Source organism: Trichoplax adhaerens, genomic scaffold (assembly GCF_000150275.1).
Source record: "Trichoplax adhaerens TRIADscaffold_2 genomic scaffold, whole genome shotgun sequence".
NCBI classification, from domain to species: Eukaryota; Metazoa; Placozoa; class Uniplacotomia; order Trichoplacea; family Trichoplacidae; genus Trichoplax; species Trichoplax adhaerens.
The window spans coordinates 3,722,664-3,747,595 of record NW_002060944.1 but is presented as its reverse complement, the minus strand read 5'-3'; the positions used below and the strand labels follow the sequence as shown (position 1 = coordinate 3,747,595).

Sequence of the window (24,932 nt, the reverse complement as noted above, 5' to 3'; positions counted from 1 at the left end):
CAGTCGATCAATAAGTTCATGCCATTGAAGAACGGCTGTACTTTATTTTTTCCTGTTCTTACCGCATTATTTTCACAAAAAGAATCGGAAGGAAAGTCGAGTAGACTACAGCTTTGCCGGTAGGATGAGTAGTCAGTGAGTGGCTATCCTTTTCATTTTGTCAATCATTTTATCATATCGTTGAAGAATGAAAAATAGCCATGGCTATTTTCCATCACCCTACAAACGTCTTGTTAATCATACCCAACCAACTAGTAGAGAGATGATCGCTTTGCAAATTGCAACAAACTAATTCAAGTTCTCATCGTGCCGACAGGATGATGCACAGTGTTAATCGCTAGAGTAATACTGGATGGCCAGTATTACTCTAGCGTTGTATAATGAACTTTCTAGCTTCATTAAAATATCCTAATCCGGTATTATGGCCTTTCGTAATGCGCCATCGATGGACAGTCATTCAGCCATCGCATATGTTGCTATAGGCTTGCGATCAATACATTGGGGATAGTGTTTTCAACGTGGATCGTCTACAGCAAGAATCAAGCTAGAATGTAGACTATTCCATCATGCAAAAGTAATCTTGTCCACCTAGTAATCACCATGTTGCATACAGTTGAATAAACGGCTACATTGGTCAACATCTGTGCCTCCTAGTCGATGCTACTTAAATCCATTGAAAACTACCCTACATCATTCTAGACTTAATAATTTATTGATGCTTTCTATTCCGTTGTAAAGTCAAGAGGACTGTAAATGTAAACTGATGTTAATGCTATATCTAATAATAATAATACTTTATATTATTACAGGCAGCCAAAATGAATAACGGCGAGATGGACGTATCTGTCCGTAAACGTATCCTTGAATTACAACAGGAATATAAGCGCCAGCTCAAATTGAAATCGGGTGCGGAAAATATGAGACGTGTGGATAAGAAATCGCGCAATGACATCGATAATGTCTTGAAAGAGACTACTAATAGAATGTTTGCAATTCAACGTGAGCTACAAAGTTTGGGTGCCCAAGTAACTGATGAAATTGCAGGTAAGCAGATGATAAATGGAATCATTCAACTCGCTAGCTAACAAAGTATAACATCAACAAGCATCCATGCACTGTCAAAATATGCCATAGGTGACGGCTACAACACTTTACTTTCTTCCCTATTTCTTTTTCATTCTTTCTTATCCCTCTCGCTCACTCCTGCGTCGTATATATCGTCGTTTTACTAATCCATACTTATCAAGACATATTCATCCTCTCCACACTCCACTGAGTATGGAATGCCAAGTTCTACTTTAAGTTCGTGAACCACTTGATCGACTTGAAGGAATCTGACAATCTGTATTATCGTATGGAGTTGAGAGGTAAATAAAGAGGTCTGCTGCAACCCAATTTATAGTAATCAAATTAAAATAACTTGCTACTTATCAATACTTTCAATTGAATTTAGCCGCAATGCGGTAGTTTTAGATGCTGTCATTGTGGTCAAATTAATCCAAGGCAAGCATTCATTGCTTTTATTCAATTGACTAGCTAGAAATGATTACAGCGACAAGTTAGTTAATTGAGTGCTAAGTTGTAATTCCACTTGTGAAGTTGGGGCCGCACGATAACCCAATTTTTCTTTATTTGCATATCGCGACAATTGGTTACTTTTCTTGCATGCATAGACTACTATACAAAGTTAGGTCATATACTATTTCAATAATTAATTGCTTGGAAAATCCGAAAATACAGCTTGTTTTTATTAGAAACAGTTGGTGAAGCTATACACAATATAGAAAATTGCTTTTCTTTTTTTTTTTTTTACTTTGTCAACATGACTCAAGTGGATATACGCATATGCGCTTGTTTTAAAAGTTTATTTCGTTCATACTATTCGTCATGGCAGCTTGACGAAAGATTTTTTCCTCTTCTTGTCCAAATTATATGTTGACCTTACTCTCTATATTAGTTGAGTTGAGATGGCATCTAGTGGCCGACTATTGCAATTTTTTCAGTATTAAATTACTGTTCAATATTCCATGTCGAAGAAGAGACGAGTTACGCTACGCTTTTCGGCTTTAAAAAAACTCCTCCTAAAAACTCTTTTTACTATGTGCATTCTTGATTATGACTGCTCATCAGTCATGGCATCATCCATTCTATTTCTCTATTCATTTCTATTTCCGGTACTTGGCGATCTCTACATTGAGCAACATCGCCGATAATTCATGCACTCGTCGACAGTGATGTAAGAGTTTAGCAATCGCCTTGAAAAAAGACAAAGCAACTAAAGTAATGCATGCGTTTTGTTTCAAGATATCATTACTTAACCTTTCTTTGACGATACAGTAGTTATGAAAAATAGAGGTGATAGCTAGTGTATTGGAATCTTCGCTTGCCCCGTGGATAATACCTGCGATCAAGGATAGAGAGTAAATCATTCTTGACTTACGGGTATATATTAAAGTAGTGCAACACAATCTATCAAGCCAATCTTATGTTGTACAGTAGATTAATCCAATACAGCCTATTGAAGAATATCTTCATTCGTTTTACAAACAAACATTTTATGATCCGTTGGAAAGATGTTAAGCTCTACTTTCATACAACATCGCATGGGAATATTGCAATTTCAATTAAAAGAAAACACCTTTGATTAAAGAAGCAAGTTATTGTCATGTATAATTCCAGTTGAGATAATTGTATGTACAGCAAAACAATACTTGGATACATATTGGTCTTGCTGTGTTCTTTTTATTCTAAGCTGGATACTAGTACAAGTATTTTTATACATCGATCACTGTCAAACGACAATACATATAATGGAATAACTATCATACATATAGACATGCCTGTTCTCTATTTTACGCTGCTATTCAATATTTAAAAAGGATCTTGACTTAATTGATTTCTTATACGATACTGTATTATGATTCCATATAACTTGCTACTACATTATTCATGATAAACAGAATTTAGACTAGACGAGAAGATAGAAACAGTTTAATAGGACATACTCTTCAAGCTATTATACAATTGATTATTACATCAATCGATCTATGCCTAGATTACTTTATCGACCGTAAACCAATCATAGATTTAATATCATCGTCTACCTGTAACAACAAGATATTGTACATAATAGATAGTGCACAACATGCTAATGGAACAGCTTTTCCACATCCAATTTATTAATTATATACATCAAGCTACTGTATCATCAGAATTTTAAATCTATCCTCTACTGATATTAACCAATCAACGAATCAACTTGATTCATTTAGTAATTAACTTTACTGACTATCTACAGTAGACAAATCAGTAGACGCATTGGTGATATCGATGGCATCATGATTACAAGAAGATTACCATACTGCAAACTAGTTGATTAAAATCATACAGTAAGTTCTCAGTAACGACTTTATGCTCATCGCTGAAAGTGCTAAAAAAACTGAGTCTTAACACAGTAATAATCTCCACATCACTGGTTGTTGTTAACACATCTTGTATCCATAACAACAATTACTACTCGCTACAATAACGATTATGAACTCTCCTCAAATACCCTTGAAAAAAAAAAACTACATACGTTCAATCTGTTACCGACCTTGATTAAAATTCTCTAACGATAAAATGGTATCGATTCGTACCAATTTAATCTTGAGACATTTTTACCTCTCTAATAAAATTGTAATAACGAATGATGGATCATAATTTTGTACATTGAATTACTACTCTCTATCACACACCTAATTAGGTGCTATTGAATCAAGACTATCACACCGTTACGTTAGCTCAACGAAATAGTTGTCTATATATACGACAATTGATCGATCTTCTTTCATATTCACAACTAACATTTGCATTTTTTCAGGAGGAGGGAGAACTTGATTTAGTATTGAGGACAGAATAGCACATACTTATTTGTTACGTACTACAACTTGTAATTTGATCCTTTTCATCATATTTATTTATCAGATGATAACCACCGGAATGATGATGTAGATCATTTTGAAGGCTTAGGCGACAAAGATTCAGTTATTGATGCGCTAAAGAAAGGACTCGATGTTGAATTGAAAGTCAAAAACGGAGCCGAAAATATGATGAAAGCATTTGCAAATACCAAATCTTCCAAAGAACGTAAAATTTTAGCTGAAGCTCAACAAATGTTTAATGATTCTAAAAAGAAGATTGATGCATTGCATATGCAAATACTTTCAGCATCGAAACGAAGTGGAGATGATGCTGTTGCTAATTCAGCTCCAAAACAATCACCTCTCGAGATTAGAATTGCTATGCTAAATCATTACATAGAAATTGAGTCTCAAATTATTAAAGGTGCCAAAAATGTCAAGAAATTGTTTGGTCATCGTGATAAGAAAGGTGCCGATAAAAAAGCCATGATAGAGGTGAATACCACGATACTTTTTCATTAAATCATGAACAATATGAGACCATTTTTGATGAGATTGTTACATTGACAAATAATTACAAGAAAACAACTCTATAGTATGCTAACTTACAATTTTATTATATTTCCCTAGGCACAAAATAAATTATTAGAATCCGAACAAAAATTAGAATTGTTACGTATGTCATTGAAGCAACGTTTGACAGAATTGGCTAAAGTATCTGGTTACTACGAATCTCCAGAAACTTTATTAGAGAAAACTAGCCTTAAAAGTAGATCTAAAACAATGAGCTTACCAGCTATGACTGGTAACTTGACGGTTAATTTGATGGGAGTACAAGGACTACTTGAAGTTATACCTGGACGAACGAAAAAAGATCACATTGATAGTCCAGTTCATGAGAGCATATTCTCACGGAAGCATCAAAAACGACCGGTTGATGACGGAACTAGAAGCAGTAAGTGATCATAGAACGACTGTACTGACCAATGCATTTTATTACTTTTAGATCTATTATCATTTAGCTCTTTAAAAGAAGCAATGAGTGAATACTCATATACTCATTGATTACTCTTGTAGCTGAAGTACGTGCTGTGTTAAAAATTGATCATAATGTCGTCGGGCAAACAAATTGGAAACCTGCTAGCCCTCAATCGTGGGACCAAGAATTTAACTTAAGATTAGAAAAAGTAAATCTTCGCCCATCAATAATCCACCGTGATATCCTTTTAAGTTATATTCGCTTATAATTATGACAAGTACTACTATATAATAACTAACGTGCAATTTCTCGATGATATAGTCCCGTGAATTAGAAATTGATATATGTTGGAAAGATTATCGGGATCTATGCGGCTTAGTAATCTTTCGACTTGAAGATTTTTTGGATAATCGGAGGCATGTTTTGTGTGTACCGTTGGAACCTCAGGGAATACTAATGGCAGAGGTAACTTTATATAATTAATTAATTTTTTAATTATAATAGTGTAACGTCGTTTATGATACCTGATTGCAGAACTTAGGCTGCAGCTTAAGCTATATATATATATGCATTTAGGTGCATGTATCAGTAATAATTACTGTCTTCTCCAAAAAATTAACGAAGTTTCCACTGATGCATTAAGGTAACATTCGAAAATCCACTATGTCAGCGGAGGCCTAATTTGCAGCGTCAGAAAATATATAAGGGTACGTCTTGCCGTAAAATGATATCCTGCAATGCTTATCAGATATCGCTATAGCCTCATCATTTCTTAAATATAATAACTATATACATATACATTTACGTATATATTCATATCGCAAACCAGAGGGTAGAAACTTCGAACGAGCTTCTCAATTGCAAACTAATGTCAGAACTTGGGCTCGATTGCTTAAAAGAAACGTTAAATCGTCCCCAGAACATGTTCAGAGAAATCGAAAGCCACCAAAATCTGTAATAGTAGATCCTGCTGCGCATAGTGGTAGTTCGTCGCCGAGTGGAAAAGAACGTACGCCTAAATCACCCAATAAAGAAGAGCGACCTAAAACTGAAAATAAAACTGTTGTTCCTATATCTAACACGGTAAAGTAGTTTTCTATCGAAATTAGGAATGAGCGTACAGCTACTTTTAAAAGTTGATCATCATATGCAAGCTAATTTATGACGGTTTCTTGTTGTACATATTGCTGGGCAGCCTTCTATTGTTAGCGAAGATACAAATTCTTTAGCCGCATCTGCTGAGAGTACAACTAGTGGTGCCTCCGATGATCGTTCAGTATCGCCAACAAATATTATGGGCTTGGAACAGTTTAATTTTATGAGTGTGCTCGGTCGTGGACATTTCGGAAAAGTATGATTATGATATAATTTATGTAAATATGATTGTAAACAATCTCTTTTTTTATCATAATTGGATGTTGTTAAATATTCTTCTATTAATACTAGTCCTCAATGTCAGCTACTGTTACTACTTTACATACCGACTTGTATAGGGTGTATAACATTATTATCTTTTATTCTGACTAGGTGCTACTTGCAGAATATCGAACTACTGGTGAAGTATTCGCTATTAAAGCGTTGAAAAAAGCTGATATAATCAGTAGAGAAGAACTGGATAGGTATTCAAAGCATTGATTGTACACGTTTTGTAAGTAACTTCCTGTAATATCCTAATTACAAATAAAATTTTTGTAGCTTAATGAGCGAAAAGAGAATATTTGAAATTGCTAATGCCATGAGACATCCATTCTTAGTTAATTTATTCGCTTGCTTCCAGACAAAAGTAAGCTTATGCTATTACTATTATAATTATTCAAACGTTAAGGCCATGTTATGTACAAATTTCATTTAAACAACTTAACATATACACGATTTTTATGTCTTAGGAACACGTATGCTTTGTGATGGAATACGCCTCTGGTGGTGACTTAATGATGCATATCCACAATGATGTATTTACAGAGACTCGAACAATGTATGCACTCTAAATATTTTATCTAAAAATATGAAGTAATACGCTACGCATCATATAAAATAAGATATCGTTTCGTCTAGATTTTATGCCGGCTGCGTTGTACTCGGGTTGCAGTATTTACATGAACAGGCAATCGTATACAGGTAAAACCTAACAACTTGCCATGGAAGTAAATCTTATTCCATGCATGATTATAACGATTATTAACACTTTCTCGTAAATTCATCATTAGGGATTTAAAATTAGACAATTTACTGCTGGACTCCGATGGATATGTTAAAATAGCTGATTTTGGTCTTTGTAAAGAAGATATGGGATATGGTGCTAGAACCAGCACATTTTGTGGGACACCTGAATTTTTAGCTCCTGAGGTATTTACGTAGATGCAAATGAAGTTATTTCTATTTGTGGAAATTGAGTTTGCTAAACAACTAGAAATATTGCTACTTAATTATTAGGTACTTACTGAAACTTCTTATACAAGAGCAGTCGATTGGTGGGGACTAGGTGTTTTAATTTTTGAAATGCTTGTCGGAGAGGTAATTCATCTTTGCTTATTTCAGTGTCCATTTCGTTCGTAATAAAATTTTATCATATGATCACAATTAGTCGCCATTCCCAGGAGACGATGAAGAAGAAGTTTTTGATAGTATTGTCAATGATGAAGTTCGATATCCTAGATTTTTATCAACGGAAGCAATCGCAATAATTAGACGGGTTTGAGATATTTAATGGAATAATTTATAACTGGATAACCCTTATCGAGTCGATCAAATAACAAAGTAATTGTATTGAATCACGTAGCTCCTTCGTAAAGTACCGGAACGAAGACTCGGATCGAGTGAAAGGGATGCTGAAGATGTAAAAAAACAGCCTTTCTTTAGAGTAAGTAAATTAATTATTGTTATTTAGTAATCGTTACAGTAGGACCATACTAACTTATTAATTAAAAATTTTAGTCAATTAATATGGAAGATTTACTAATGAGAAAAATCAAGCCACCTTTTGTTCCTGTCATAGTAAGTTAGGCGAATAATGCCTTCGAGTTTTGATGGATGTATTTGGATTTTGCCCTATTGTAAACTTATACTTTTTTTGTAAATTTCATAAACTATAAAGAAATCAGTAGAAGATGTTAGTAATTTTGATGAAGAATTCACGTCAGAAGATCCTACATTGTCACCTCCGGCTAGTGGGCATCAACTAACAACAGAAGAACAGGTATTTTTCATTGGATAGTATGTTATAATTTTACATTTAAGCTATTTCAGAAGATTTTTTAATTTGTTAGTAGTCCTATGTTAATGATATACTGTATGCAGTTTATTGCGTTTCAACTACATTAGCTACTTAACACATACTTTTCTTACCGTTTAGGAGATTTTTGCCGATTTCGCTTATACCGCAGATTGGTGCTAGGAAAGGAATTCAATTTTATTTTACTTTTGACTATAAGAAGCAAACATGGATAGATTTTAATTAAAGACAGTAAGCAATGTATAAAAAGATGCCTGGTAGACTTTAATATGTACTGTTGTGCACAATATTTATGTACAAAGTTATGTTCTTGTATCGCTATGTATAGGAAGCGATAAATAATTTTTAGGTAATTAAAATAGTTTGTCGTAAACTGTGTTAGTTTTCACTATAAACAAAATCATTGTTGTCATACCTAAGATTTATATCCATCCATAAATGCATCAATCTGACACAAGAGCATTTTGACCATGGTCGTATCGCGATTTATATTGGAGAAATAATTAGGATATAGTTTCTAAAATTATAATGAGCACCTTTGCACATTATTTGAAATTACAAATTATCTAAATTTTAAATTTTTGATGCCTAGATAGATGGCTTGTACAGAATGTGACTTTTATCGTGACTTTTTATTGTATGAAGTCTTTTTAGAACTTACAGTTTGTGAACTAGGCATACGAACTCAATATTGTAAAAAAACGCATGCCAGGTGTGTGCGCTTTTAGTTGTTATTTCTTGCAGTGTAAAGTATAACCGAATGCCAACGATATTTTGGCTTTTTCAGACTTTTGTTCTTATTGAGTTTTTGTGTTATATTAGTTATGAGAGATGTTTACAGAATGAATTTGTTGTAATATTAATATTCATGAAGTGCCGCTATGGTTATCAAAGATGTAGTTAAGCAATTGCTATACTACGGTTATGCATAATTTCCATACCGGAATATTTTTATATTAATAGGATGTACTATATTTATTTGATGACAGCAACACTCTTTAAGGCAGAAGATAGTAATCGTAACTGATAATAGAAAATTTAAAATAAAAATACAATTCTAAGCGGTATAAAAATGTTAATGATTTATATAGTACTATTAAGGTAATGCTAGTGTAACTAAGAATATTGTATACGTTATCGTTAAACCTTAATTATTTAATCGATTAACTGCATCATTATATATTGAAAGTAACTTTACTGTTCAATTGAGATGATAAATCTAACTTGTTATAAACTGTTACGTAGTATTAATTGGTTGGATATGTACTAATCGCTATTATGGACATTATTTTTTTTAATAAAAAATACAAATTTTATCGATATATCAACTATGCCGAGCTTGGAGATATACCGGTGATGAATAAGTACTTTAACATTTATCCAAATTCATGCTCAAAGTTGTAACATAGGGAAAATTAATGCAGCTTTCTATGCCAAATAGCATTAATTATAATTGAGGAAATTGTGTATAGGGTCAGTTTAAAAATTTCATCATGTAGCATTTTCTATTATACTCCATAATCAGTACGTGGATAAACATCACCATAACCGCGTTAATTATCATAACAGGCTCAATAAAGTTAATAGCATCATCTAATTGAAGCTAAGGTTTTGCTATTAACCTCTAACAAAGATAAATGGGCAATCACGCAGATATATTTATCAATCGTGATAAATCTGAAGTACACCGACAGCAACAAGATATGTTTGCTTCAAAAATAGAGTAAAAGTTAAAGGTGTATCCCGTAATAAGCGATATATGATATCTTAGTTCCCGATCTAGAACCTTTTAATTTTACTAATTAAACGAAATTCTGCATTATCTATTAATAGCTTTGCTACATTTTACTTAAGTACAAGCACATATATCTAATAGAATCGAATCAAGAATAGAAACGATTAATATGCAGTTACATCACGAAGCTATTCTTACTTTATCGAAGTTATTAATAAAGAATTCAAGGCTGTGACGGATTTACTACCTTTTAAATGTCTATTCTGTAGAAAATAATGCTGACTTACTGCATTTCTAAGTACTTTAGGGCTTAGATTTTGGAATTATTCCTGATAATCTATTCAATTGCTTCAGTCATTCATTTAGCTGCAGAAAAATTTCCAGTTTATTAATTCCATGCAGTTTAAATATTATACAGGATCGTATTGATTACGAACGTTATAATATCTAAATCGCAATTTCTAGATGTAGCTGTTGCCGTTGTATTTTTCAATTATGACTCATTAATATTGCCTATTGTACTTAATTGCTTAGTTAAACTTTGTTATTATTATGGTTACTATTTTTCTTCTCCTTTTCTACCTTTCAATGAATGTATTCCTCATTCTATTACTTTTTACTTCGTTCATATATTAGTAGATTTTATTCTTTTTCTCTTACCCGATTTATAAATATCACCATTTCAGATATGAATAGCTATAAACATAGATGCATAACATAAATTCTGGCAATAGCCATCGATTAAATGAAATGGTAAGAATAACATATTTTTTAAGAAATGAAAAATCTCAGTTAACATTCAATTAAATAGGATTTAGTAAGCCACAGATTTATTTGATTAAAGAATAAAATTTCTAAAGAAGAACAGCAGTATTGTGCGATATCTGTGTGAATTGCAATTAATAACATATGCCAGGTTTCCACATTATCAAGATAAAATTTTTCACCTTGGTAGTAAGATATTAATTTCGTTTGATAGGTTGTATCTTTGAAGAAATGATTGTTGAAATATAACGAAGATATAATTAATAATATGAGATGAAAGTGCGGCACTGATTGCCAATTATTCGAATGCATCTATCACTTCGATATAGTTTATGCGATTAATTGAATAATAAAATTATCGAAACAAAGCATAAACTTAAATTTAATTCCATTTAATTTTAACATGAAAAGATAGCTGCAATGCAGCGGATTGGTGAAATTGTAATAACCTTTACTTATTTCATAATGCAACTTCCTATTAATCAGTGATGCATACGAAGATTATTATTAATTTTCTTTATATGATATACTGAGAAATTGTATTTTATATTGACATTTTATGCATTATGTTTTATCGTAAATTGTTACAGTAATTTGGATCGAAAAAAATGATAGTCTTGACGTTATAGAAGGAGATCATTTCGTAAAGTAATAAAGGTTTATGCTTTAGAGTAGATAAAATGCTGTTGTATTTTAATTTACGGTTATGTTTTGTTGATAAGTTAAATAAATCGAATTTAATATATTCCTTCACTATCTTGCGTTATTCGTTACAACAGAGAGTAGAAATAAATAGATAGATTTCTATCATGATTATTAGAATTAAAAGTAATTTTTTAATTAGTAGATAATTGCTAACAATAGTGTCTGGATAATTTAATTAGTATGTCATACTGTACTAAAGTCATGTAAATAGTGAAGGAGAAAGGCTATTGATTTTCTATCGATTCTTTAGAGTGACATAAATAAAAACCAATTTTGACTTTTAAAATCGAAATTAAATCGGCTCCATTTGTTTATTCTATGCGATTTCTGCAAATAATGTAAACTTTATTAATTTGATATATTAAGAAATTGAAATCTAGTAAATATCTGTGGAATTTAATTAGAGATGAGAAAGTTAACATTTTTATAACAATATTTAATACTGCAAAAATATAGTGCTAACATTGGATATCCTAATAGTTCATATCACATTGGTAATACACTATACTAATAAATGTTCTAGTAAAGACTTCAAGAATTAATTTATGANAGCAAACCATAAGTTTTTTAAAAAGTTTCAAGCATCTTTAAGCTTACTAGTATCGAATACGATAATAATTATAATATACGTGATTGTGAAAGAATAGACGAGAAATAGAGTTTTCTTTAATTATATCTTCTTCCATTGATTCAGTCATCTTGTTCATCACAACGATCCTTATTTCATCAATAATTGAATATCTCAACTGGGAAAAATTATTGATAGTTTTCTTTCAAATTCAATTCTTTTATGAAAGCTGAAATTATCTACTGCAAATGCTGACCATAAAATTCAATTTATTTAATTATGACGACTTTCTTTATTATTATATTCGTTTTCTTCCCCTATTAATAATATATAACTAACAAAGGTTGATATCTATCTCGAATGTATTTATTAATAAATTCAAGTTTTTATTTTCATTTATTATTAATATATTTTTAATTAATATCTATCAAGATGTTATTTTAACGTTCTATGCAAATGTTGTTATCTAATTAAAGTGATTAATAGAAAACATTTTTTTTATTTTAATTACATAATGAATGAATGAAATTATTTTTTTTAGTCTTTCATCTTGAGTATAATACAAGGTTAAAATCTAATTCACATATTTATTAACATTAGGAATTGAGAAATGATTAATATCCATTCGGCAGATATTGTTGTTGATATTGAAACAATAGTTTAATTACCGTTAATGTCGATGGAATCTATTGAAATTTTACTTTAATTAATTTCGATAATTATTCAACGCTTGAAACATGATATTATACCTATTGATTCTCACTTTTTATACTTCCACGTATTTTAGTTGATGATATTCTACTTGTAAAGATTGACAATCCAATCTCTTACGTCAATTCAACATTGCAATTAAACTATTATGTAGGTTTTTCCATTCATTCGCTTAACTTGATATATCGATAGCAATAGTGATGCAGAATTCATTATCTATTTAATCTACATGTAGATATACGACGTCTAAGCTTCTGTAGTCGAAGGGTATCGAACTAATACGATTTTAAATCATCAGCACAATCGTTGGATAAAAATACTAGTTTAATTGAGCAATTGAATAAATTTTGATGCTTTGCTCAAGCCATAACGGACTAGCTGAATAATTTCAATCATAAGTTGGATTTGAATTAAAATCTGTTATTTCTTCACGTCTACATCCAATCATTTGAAGGTAAGTTGAAGAAATAAATAAATAATCTTGTCATAAAATTCTGTTTGAAAATGTTGTAGTCATGATATCAATATTGACCAAATCGGAGTCCTTTTTCTTGACGAAATGGTCCCTCTAGTACACTTATTCGGATATGGTTGTTTGGTATTTCTACCTTTTTACTTTAAAATTTTGATATATAGCTCTGCATGGTAAATTCCCTTGTAGATACACTTTTTGTTGTGAGACTAAAGCTGAATGGATATTTTCCTAGAATTATCAGATCATAAGTTGTACAAAACTTATTGCTAGCAACAAAAATTAATTTTTGCCTTCGATAGGGTTGATTTTATTAGTATTCTCTTGCCAATCAATAATCTTTTCTTACTTTTTTTTTACCGGCAATCAGTGATGTTCTGCGGCTAGTCTTTAGTTGAAATGTTCCTTAAAGCATAATGTCGATATTTGATCGGGAGCCTAACCATTATAGTTGTAGTTGTAACATGCAATTCATTAATTGTTCTTGTCTTAGCAAAGTTAGAGGTGAATATATTTAACAAACTAGACATAGCAACCTATTTTTCACTTGCCTCAATTATCAAACATTCAACTATTGTTATCTAAAAGAATTTAAGACCACATTTATGATGTATCCTGTTTTGATTGTATTCTACGTATTATTTGCTTTTTTTCTTCCTTTTTTCTTGTTTTGTTTGATTGCATGTAATGATAATGTACTATAGTTTAGAGTAATAAGATTTTTTATTTTACTCTTGGTCTTCATTATTTCCTCTAATTGTGGTACAATAACTATTCTTGGCTGATATGACTGTTTTATATCCACATTTTATTCAATTTTCCCTGCTTATAATACCGGTAAGCTCCATTTAATGGATACCAATTCGACGAATTGACTGCACTCTGTAGCGATTATAGTCATCTTAGTCTATATGAATCAAGATTGGATAATGATCATTTACAGTAATTAGTATCGATGAAAGTTGTCATGAGATGTATATTAATAAGCAGTTGTAATTAACAGAATAATAATTTGCCAAATACAAACAAGGTAACGATACAAGCATACATGTATATTTAATATGGGCCTAACTGAATTGTAATCAAAGACTACAAAAAGATCACCATGGCAAAGCTACGTACGAGCTATTTTGATGCGATCAACATATTTAGATATTGCTTTTGAATTATTAATGAATCACTATCGTCCAATTTGCAAACCATTTATAAATATCCAAGAGGACTATTATACCGTAATAATAGAATAGTATACCTCTAAACTTAATTCTAGCTGTCGTATTATTGTTGTAGTTGTGTTATTTATAATTGATTCAGGTTGAACTGTAGACTATGGCATAATATTGATGTTAATTATAGCGGAAGTAGAATGAGATGAATACACGTAAACCTATACGTTCGTAGACTCGTGTTTTACATTCTAGATTTTAAATTTATGTCGATATAGTGATCATCTACTCCACGCTATCATAATATCGATATTCATTGGAAGGGAACTAGAGTGAGATTAATCACCGTAAACCTATAAGTTCATAGATCAGTATTTTCGATTGTGGATAGGAAGATTAAGTTTAGGGCGACAGCGATCTTTCACTCTATTTTATATTTTAATGTTGGCATAATATCGATGTTTACTAATATCCTTGAATCTACACATACGTAGATTGGTAATTTAGATTACATTGAGTGAGATTAATTTGATGGCAACGGTAATCTTCCACTCTACTTCATATTTTAACCATAGCATAATAAGAGTAGTTAGTTGATGACGAAAGAGATCTTCTACTCTACTTCATAACTAATTACAGTAGGCTGCAGACATAATAACAAATAGAGTACTGCCCTACTAAGCCTAAATATTGATGAATAGGCATTGCTGAAAGCTCAATGCCATAATGTTTCAAATGTGGAATAGAGAAGATTGATTCCTGCTACAGACTTTCGAATAAGCATAAACGCCGCTAATAAAAGACCCTAATGCCAGTAATATTGATCCAGATGATCCATTGATTGTATCATTCATTAATCAACTTTTATTCAATATCATTGATTGTCTTAACCATCCTGTTTTCTTCTTGAATGGTCTAACTTTTCCTTTTCGCTTTCCAATCCGATTGAATTCAATTTCTATATCATACTTTTACTTCATTAAATGTAAATCAATGAATCGGTACGATAACACAGTAGTATAATTGACTTGGGATTCCTATAAAGGCCGCTGGCATCACTAGCTCATTAATATGATAGCTATGTTGCTTGTAGCTTGAAGAACTACAATGAAGAACATCATCTTTTGTAAGCCAGATGAATCAAATATCGAGCGCTAGATCCGAATACTAATAGCTCCATTTTTGTTTGCTTTCGTTTTATTCCCGATTAGAAGCACAATGAAGTGTTCCGTTATACCTATGGAGTAGGAATTGAGTAATAGGACTGAATGGTGCGCTACTCTGCATAGCACACTACCTCGTTATATATTATCTGATAATGCTATACTGAATACCAACGAGGAAAATTCCAGTTTTGAGATCATTTTCTATTCAAAGTTCAGAGTACAATGCTCAAAATGGTTAGAAAAGATACTGAAATACTGCTACAGTATGTTGGAGAGAGATATTTCAGTTCAGAGATGATGGTAAAGTGCTATTGATGATAAATGTAATATAGAAGAGCAGAGACTACTAGAAAAGTGCAAACAGATTTTTTGCTAGTAGTTTCATATTACAGAGTATAGTAGCAGAAAGAAAACCATTAGTGTATAAATATCCATGAAAGAAGGTTGAGGGTGCTGGAGGCGAGGAGAGTAACATCGATAAAACACAGACCTAGTACTTGGTCAAGAAAGCTTTCTTAATAGCCTGTATATATTTATGGGTCTATATGCCTATTACTAAAAGAAAGAAAAGTATTCAATATGCAAGTAGAGGTGTAGCAACGATTAATGGGCGCTAAAGGTAACGCAGAGGAATGGAAAGTAACTCAGATAAACATAAACCTAGTAGTACTATGCTAGTGCTGTGATTAATCAAGAAAGCTTTCTTAGCTGTATAGTAATAGAAGTAAAGTATTTAGTGTGTATAAGTAGACTTGGAGCAGGAACTTTTAAGAGAAAATCCTTGAAATTCTCTGAAGTGGAGTAACGGCCTATGAGTGCTAAAATTAACGCAAGGGAGTGGAGAGCAATTCAGATAAACACTGGCCTAGTGCTATGCTCGATCAGGAAAGCATTTTTAGCTGTATGGCAATAAGAAGAAAACTATTTAGTGTGCAAGTAGAAGTGTGGGGAGGTGGAAGGATTTATGAGCTGCCAAAGGTAAACACAGACCTAGTGCTGTAGGGAATTAAGAAAGCTCTCTAAGATGTCTAGTAAACTAGCAATAAGAAGAAAACAATTTTGGGCGCAAGAATATGGCAAGGGACGGTTAATGTCACTTTATATTTCACTGTATAAAGAATCCCTGAAATAAACTCTATAGTTTGGATTGCTCTGACAATATGCTAGAGTCTTCTAAATTGGGCTAATAACGCTACAATTCATCACTGATTTGAAATTGCTATCGTAAAACCAAGCTATTGAGAAAGGACGTTATCACGAAAAATGGATATAGTATGGAGGATAGTTTAGCTTAAATCTATTTAATCTTATATTACAAATTAGGTTAATATCGCTACGTTTCATCGCTAACTTGAGATTGCTATCCTAAACTATAGAGAATGGATATTGGTATCTAGAATAGATATGAATGGAGGATGATTTAGCTTAAATCTATTTAATCTAATAATACAAACTAGGCTAATAGCGCTACATTTAATCTCTGATTTAGAATTGCTATCGTAGACTAGCGAGAAGGGAAGTTTTCATGTAGGTTGAATAAAGAATGGGGGATTGTTTAACTTATTAAATCTATTTAATCTGATAACACAAACAGTTTAATTGTCATCATCAATGAGTCCTGCAGTATTTGACTTTGATGAAATAACCCACTTAGGCCTAGTATAGATTTGAGCATGATCAAAGAGCGATTATATCATTAATTAAATTATAGATAGAGAATTAATCGACCACCCAGCTCATGCTATTTGGCCTACTTGTTTACTGACTTAGAGAATAGTTCACCGTGTTCTATCAGTTTGTGGTACTTACTAGCTGTAAACGAAATCATGATTGAGCATTCCATCATGTTGCTTAATGCACTAATAAGTTGGAAACTGGCTTTTCGGGAGGGCAAGTTTAAAAAATATAAGTACAGTTAATTAATAGTTCCTGGAAAAGGATGCAACAGTTTAAACTAGTCCATCTATATTAACTTACTCATAGACTATAAGTGGAAAGCAGAATCTTGTTAAACAAGTTAAATGGAAGCTATCCCCCTCCAGTTAGTGCAGAAAATAATCGCAGCGGGGTTCAAAGTTCAACCATGCAATCGTTCAAGGATAATCTCAAGTAGAGCATTTAATAGCCATCCTTTAAGTTCGACATTGTTAAATGATGGAATCAAGACAGGAAAGTAGCAAATACTAACTTGTAATATCTAGCCAATGCTGATTAATTTATTGCTTTCATTATTTGTTAGCAAACGCTTAGTCAGAATTGAGTCAATTCTGACTCCATCAACGAAAACTGATCCATGGAATTCTGGTCAATTCCTATCAGTTAGGACTAGCAATTATGATCACTTTAATAATCCTACTTTGCATTACTAATGATGATATGATCGCTGCTGCTATTTATAAAGTATAAAATCTCATATGCAATAAACTCGTGGATGATTAATTATCCAAAATATCAAAAAAGAGGATCAAAAGTAAGAAAATTAGCGTGAAGGAGGACAATAATAATGCACCTAGCCGGCCGACTTTCAGCTTCGAATTCCAGGATTAAACCTTACCTTCATAAAAAAAATAGTAATTCACATAGTGACAATGAAGAATTGTAGATCCAATTCGAACAATTTAGCGAGTGCAAGTCATGAGAATTACTTGAATGAAGTTACCTTAACAAATAAGATGGATAACGGTTAAAGGATAACGATGAAAAACTATTGACTAATAACTAGTAAACAGTAATGAGTCACTATTGACTAATGCATAACTCAATAAGAAATCATAAATTATAATTTATGACCAATTAAAATCTTAAAATGAATTGCAAATGGCGATGAACAGTTAATTTTAATGAAAAGGCATGGTGAACAATCCAATTATCCGTGAGGATAGTCCCTATTCCTGGAAAACTAGAAATTGCTGTACTTCATAATAGATTTAAGTGTATAAATAACAACTGTCTTATTGAAAAGCTGCCCTATCTGTTCTACTATAAGCTCTTCGTTAATAATGATCCATTTCAGTTTGTCGACCTAATCAATGAAAATATTAGGCTTCGTAGTGTCTCATTCTTTTTTTCTAATATCAATTTTATATACAGCAGCTTGCACACTCATTTCTATGCACAAGGCGTTATTGTTTGCTAAATTAAATTGAATTCATTTTCAACCATTACTTATCCTCTTACCATTTACGATCAGAGTAAACTATCTTTAGAATAGAAAAAAGATGAATGATATTAATTATCAATTTATAATGAATTGTCCTAGAATAATTTTGAATCTTGCTATTCCAGCAGGATAGGTCTCACTATCCCCAATCCGTCTTCTATCACTTATACCATGTATTATCCAAGCCATGAAACATAAACCCATCTCTCCTCCACCTGCCCATAACTCCATGTCATAGCAAGAATTTCAATCAATTAATTAATTAATTAATTGTAAACTTCTGACAGCATGGTCATTATAATATAATTAATTTATACTATAAATTAGATTATTCATGTTATAAAATAATTTGAACCAATCAATATGGTGGGAAATGTATTAAGTTGTGTCTTGTAAAATCACATGATTGCCGCCATTATCATGATTGGATAGGTTTTAGCACGAGCTGATGATTTGATTTCAAAAGAAAATCTCATTAAGCTATTCTATATATAAGCCCGTAGTAAACGCAAACCTTCTAATATTGATAATGAAAAACAAGAGCTAAATTATTAACACACATAATTCAATACAGTCAGTCCCCTTGTGGAATGCAATCCATGTTATTACCATCAGAATTTTATCCAATAATTAGCTTGACTGATACTCATCCAACTCTCTATCACCTTTGACTTGTCATGCCAATGCTTGCTTTCTTCCATTTAATGGCAAATTGACTATTACATCGATTATTCTCTCAGAATCTTATTCTTTCCATGGTAAAAAAATCGATTGCCTATTCATTCGGTAAGCTATAATTGAAGATTAAAGTTTTCGGATTGCCCATGATGTAGAATAAGCATCATTCTTTCTTTCTTCCATCACCAGTCATCGATGGTAACGATAAATTACTCATATCGAGTAATGGATATACTTTAAATGATGGAATTAGATTTGGAAGAAATTGATTTTAAGTGTTTTCTGTTTTACGGGTTTTCCATTAATTGCAATGGATAAACAATTGCAAATTGGATATAGAATTGGAGCTTTCCAACTTGTACTATTATCGTAACGAAATTTTATCCTTCCTCTATTAATTTTTCTTATGTTCCAACTCTATTATTTTAGGTCGATCCATTTCTTGCCTAGACTGACCGCTGTCATTAATCAACCTAAGGCAGTTTTTTTCTTCTTAATCACTATTCGACATTGATTACTTCCTCCTCTACTTTCAACTTCAATCTATCTATATATATATATACTCATATATATATGAGTATATCCATAAAAAAAACTATTTTATCCGATTTATCTCTTTCTTGGTGGCTCTTTTAAATTAATCATTTTAATTACTATTGACGAACATCACTATGTATACATGTGCTGGTTGTGGAACTGAAATTCGCGATAAACATCTTCTCTTGTCGATGGATAGGCATTGGCATGTTAACTGTTTAAAATGTTCTTGCTGTGGCATAAGATTAGATGACGTAGCAACAAAATGCTATTACAAATCTGGCTTGATTTTATGTCAACGAGATTATATCAGGTGTGTTATTACTTCCATATTAATTGTTATTCTTTTAAACTTATGTATCTATTTCTTTGATGATGAGATTTAATTTACCCAACTCAGATCACAAACTCAGACACTAAAATAAATCCGTAGTTTCTATAGTTACTATTTGTTAAACCAGGGCATGATCGAATAATATTTTTTAAATTAATCTCTTTTTATGAATTAGTTTAATTGCGTAATATTTTTTGTAAGTGCTTACCGGTACTTTTTTTCTTTTTTCGTTATCAAATTAAACCTACCTTCTATTTGATGTTATGTTTTAATATCATGGATAGTAAGCCATTTACTTTTACAAATTAGCTATTACTAGAATATTAACCCAATTTTTAAAGCAGTTCTCCGTCAGTTATAATTTTTTTGACCTTGATCCATTTTATTAGCAATTGTTGAAAAAAAGAGGTTATAGCCAACTTAGTCGCTCTGATTGACTACAGCGTCATCTAAGTAAATGATTGGCTTCTATTTTCTTCTTGAATATATATTACAAGGTATCATTTTGACACGAAATGGTTGAAAGGATTCAGTTTAGCAATATCAGATAGAATTTATCATGACATCGATAGCACTTTTTTTAGTTATATTAAGGTTTATGTACTTATATGATTAGACTATGTTACAGTAAATTACCATCAGATCTTAGATGATCTAATAAGTTCTTTTTCGCTACTAAGACGTGCTCAATCGACATATTTTTATCGCAATGGACCTGATTTTGCGTAAGACAAACTTATTTGATCGTAAAAAATTAAAAATCTTCTTCAAGACAGCTGCCTTCAACGAAGATATCATACAGATTCAACATTAAGGCAGTAGTTCAGCAGTAGAATCTTGAAATTTCTATTTATGCTAGCATTACAGTTCGCATTAATTTTGGTGATGTATATATATTTAATCAATCTATCTCTTATTTTAACACCGATCATTAATATCAATAATACTATTTTGATGTCGTTTAAGACCAGTTATCATTTTTTCGCCATGACTGCTGACTATCATGTCATCACTAATAAATTCCATTTATTTTGATCTCTTTTATTGACACTTTTCTTTTCATTATATACAGCCACGTTAATTGATTTCCTTTCAGTCAATTTCTTCTTAAACTTGTTTATTCTTTTCTTTGCAATCCATTGATTTAAATTCCGATTTAATTAAACCATTACATGCTGTAGGGGAATACTTAAGGGGAAATGAGGCATGATTGTTTTCGTCATCGGTAACCAAACGATTGTTCAATGTTATTCAATAATAGTTGTGAAGGCCATAACACTATTGTCTATTAATTTTTTAATTCTCATGGTAGGGAAACTAATTTATCATAGTAAAGCATGTTAGAATTGCTAATTGAATTGCGTGGTTTGAATAAATCAAGTAATTGTTTTCAGTTGGGTGAAAGTCGTTTACTTCAATATATGTAAACTTGCTATACATAACTACATCCTCCATAGACACCGATATTTTTATAGGGATTAAATATCCTACTATTTTCTAATTATCTTCACTTATTCAACTTGAAATCGTTCAACAAAATGAAATGAAATGATTCTCATTGTCATCATATTCAACCCTGTTAGACACCAGGTGTACAAGATAACTGTAGTTGAGCATTTAAGGTTAGCTCAATTTTTCTCATCAATCGCAATCTTTTTTTAACGAATAATATCTTCAAACAATATTATGAATTAAAGGTGAAGAAAAGCAATAAGCAAGAAGAATACGGTGTGATTCTCTTTTTTCCCCCTTGTCATTAATAGAACATATCAATTAGAATAATTCAATCATTTTCTATTCTATTCAACCATGAAATATTATCCCAAGGTTAAATTCGTTTTAACTTTTCAATCCAAAAGGAGAGAGAGAGAAAGAGGAAAAATCGATATTTAAAATTGTACAATGACTTACTATGAGTTGCCTAAGAAAAGAAAAGAGTATTAGGTTGGCAGAGGCTACTCATCAGTTGACAAGTTTTTTATGATTTAATAACATTATGATCTGTTTCCAATTAATTTTAATTACACCTATTATCTTTTTTGATATCATTAAAAATGATTGCTTTTATAATTAGTATAGCTCATATCACAAGATTACATAATATTCTGATTCATTGGTTTACACTTCTACAGTATAATCATAAACTGATCTTAGCAATAAATTGATTATACTTTATTACTTCGTCATTCTTATTATGATAATTATATTGATCATGATGATTACATATATTGATTTTTATTACTCGTTATTGTTGTTATGATAATTAATATTTATAATAGCATGGTAGTATTCTTATTTGACTACAGTATGAAATGATGATTGTATTCTTTCATCTTCAAAGTTTCTTTATAGATCATAAAACATGTCATAATATTAAATGCCACTATTACTATTCTACAGGCGCTTTGGTAGTGGTGGCAGCTGTGCAGGTTGTCTTCAGGCAATATCACCCGACGAGATGGTTCTCAAGTTAAATCAGAGAGCTTACCATCCCAATTGCTTTACCTGTGTAGTATGTACAAGTCGATTAACATCGGGTGATCGTTTCCGACTAGTTAACGGCCATATAGTATGTGAACATCACAGTAATACATCGTTGGCCACAAAGAAGACGATGAATAATTCTTTATGCCGGAGCTAAAAATTCCGATCATTAGCTATTAATAATAATATGAATTTGAAGTCAATCTTAGTCTTACATAACATTTTATGTCGAACTGAATTTCGACAAAAAAGATACATGAAGGAGAGAAAAATTTTATTAACATTACAAGTGTTCTGATTTTAAAATTATCATCACCCACATTGCAAATGTAATAAGATCTTGAATTATTAAAATATGAAGGAAATTAAGTTGTTGAGTAAGAAATTATTAACGATTATGATAGTATTACATAATACGTATTTCTTGATTTTCCTTAAAATCGATAGAAATTTTAAATTCGATTTGCATTTAATACAGAGTCTAGGTAATTTGGCTTTTATCCCTTAGCTACTTATTTTATAAATATAGGGCGTAATTTTGTAGTATAAAATTGTAGTGTCCTATTACAGCGATGTAAATTTCCCTATTCATAATTTTAACTTCAATCACGAAGAAAAGCACTTTTCCTTTTTATTCTCAATTTAAAGTATATTATTCCATACTATCAAAGCTTGAGAGCATCTAAAGACGAACTAATTGACGCATATATATTCGTATATACAATAAATAAGTTGTAATAAAATGCCAACTAATTATGAACTAGTAGGTATCTCTATATAAAAATGAAAAACAGTGCTAATATAATTGCAATACTGTATATGTAATGATATTATCATTATCACTTTTATTATATACCGTATCGTTAGACACGTATGTTCATGCTTAGAATAGCTTCTTTCGGTACAAGAATATATTGTAGTGAACGTAAAGTTCTATCTACGGTATAGTACTTATGCAAGCGTAACATGGATAACTATTTGTCCAGGATGCAGTAGAAGGCTGACAAGCACTTTCCAACTTTATCTCATTAAAGCTATAGGCAACTATATTCGAGATGCTGTACAGCTTTGATATCGCAATAAAATTATAAAATCAAATAATATAATCATCTCATATAAAATGTCATCAGAAATATACTATTATCAATATTATCTTCTTGACCTTAAAACGGTAAAAACCCAAGATCAAATACTAAATTATTTGATTATCAAAACGCATTTCTGTAATCACTTATAAATAAAATTATGCATAAATTATGACAGGCTAAAGGGGATCTGGTAAATTAATCTAATGGTATCCATTTACTTTTACCTATTTTGTAAATTAAAGAACAACAAATTCTTATTTATTATATTGACAGTTTAATGATTATATATATATATATATGCACCTTAGTAGTTTATATCGTTCAGTACACATGGGATGACCTTTTATATTCATGATGAAATCAATTAACTAATTAGTATTGTGTAAACAAATAGGTATATTTACTTTATGTCTTCTTAACATTGTAGTCAATTACTGGAAATAAGATAATAATATATTATTATACTTGGCAAGTAAAGAAGCGATTAACTAATTTGTTCAAAGAAATCATTACAGAGTCGATTTGCCAAAGCAACCGATTTAAAGCTTTTTTTAAACTATCACCTGATAGGCCGTATCAATTTTTCTAATTAGTCCATGAACAGATTTATTATTAGAATATACAGTGACGTATCTAAGATACTGGGATTCTTCCGTTGGTATATCGTTATATTAAGTTATTTACTAGAATAAAAGATATAGGGATTGCTTATTTTTCGCTTACAAAATAAATAACAATAATTTATAATTGGAAAGAGATTGTTGACTGGCAGCAGAATCGTAAAATTAATATAAAATTAAGTTCATCTGCACATGTTTTCAATGATGATTAAACAATCAACTTGAAGTGATCGGTAATTAATTTTGCGATATAGCTTCAGTATCATATGCAGCTTGATGACCTATTTGCACTACCAACTGGAAGAAGCTACCATATCAGATTATGTTTCTTACTATTATACGCGTAGTTTGTTTGATGTATCGGTAATATTATTTGTATTATTAGATACTCTACTTTAATTCTCCATAGAATAACACAATAAAGCCTACAACCATATATTCTACTTTTCAAATCATCTACCTCAAAGACACCATACGAGATTTTAAAATAAAGTTGATCGATAAACTTATAAACATTTTTTAAAGATGTAGTTTAGATATTTATTGCTGTAAGAGTATAACCTTAACTTTTAATTGATGATTAACTTTTTTTATGTTTTCAATACTTTAATGTAAAGAACTAAGAATAGG

At 31.2% G+C, this 24,932-nt stretch overlaps 2 protein-coding genes across 2 annotated transcripts; both read left to right on the top strand.

Moving 5' to 3' along the window:
* Window positions 1-833: 833 nt before the first annotated feature.
* Window positions 834-8,275, top strand: TRIADDRAFT_20881 (uncharacterized protein; the record flags this gene model as incomplete). Its single annotated transcript, XM_002109880.1, has 19 exons — window positions 834-1,044; window positions 3,967-4,397; window positions 4,533-4,857; window positions 4,986-5,089; window positions 5,203-5,346; window positions 5,525-5,600; window positions 5,711-5,964; window positions 6,077-6,232; window positions 6,409-6,500; window positions 6,577-6,664; window positions 6,768-6,856; window positions 6,937-6,999; window positions 7,089-7,227; window positions 7,315-7,395; window positions 7,466-7,573; window positions 7,661-7,741; window positions 7,816-7,875; window positions 7,976-8,077; window positions 8,234-8,275. The coding sequence occupies 19 exons, from the start codon at window positions 834-836 to the stop codon at window positions 8,273-8,275; spliced, it is 2,646 nt and encodes an 881-aa protein (XP_002109916.1).
* An 11,641-nt stretch (window positions 8,276-19,916) lies between these two features.
* Window positions 19,917-22,694, top strand: TRIADDRAFT_16471 (expressed hypothetical protein; the record flags this gene model as incomplete). The annotated part of the gene is made up of 2 exons (XM_002109879.1): window positions 19,917-20,089; window positions 22,511-22,694. Coding segments are annotated over 2 exons (357 nt in total), but the record flags the coding sequence as incomplete, so codon positions are not given.
* Window positions 22,695-24,932: the final 2,238 nt, after the last annotated feature.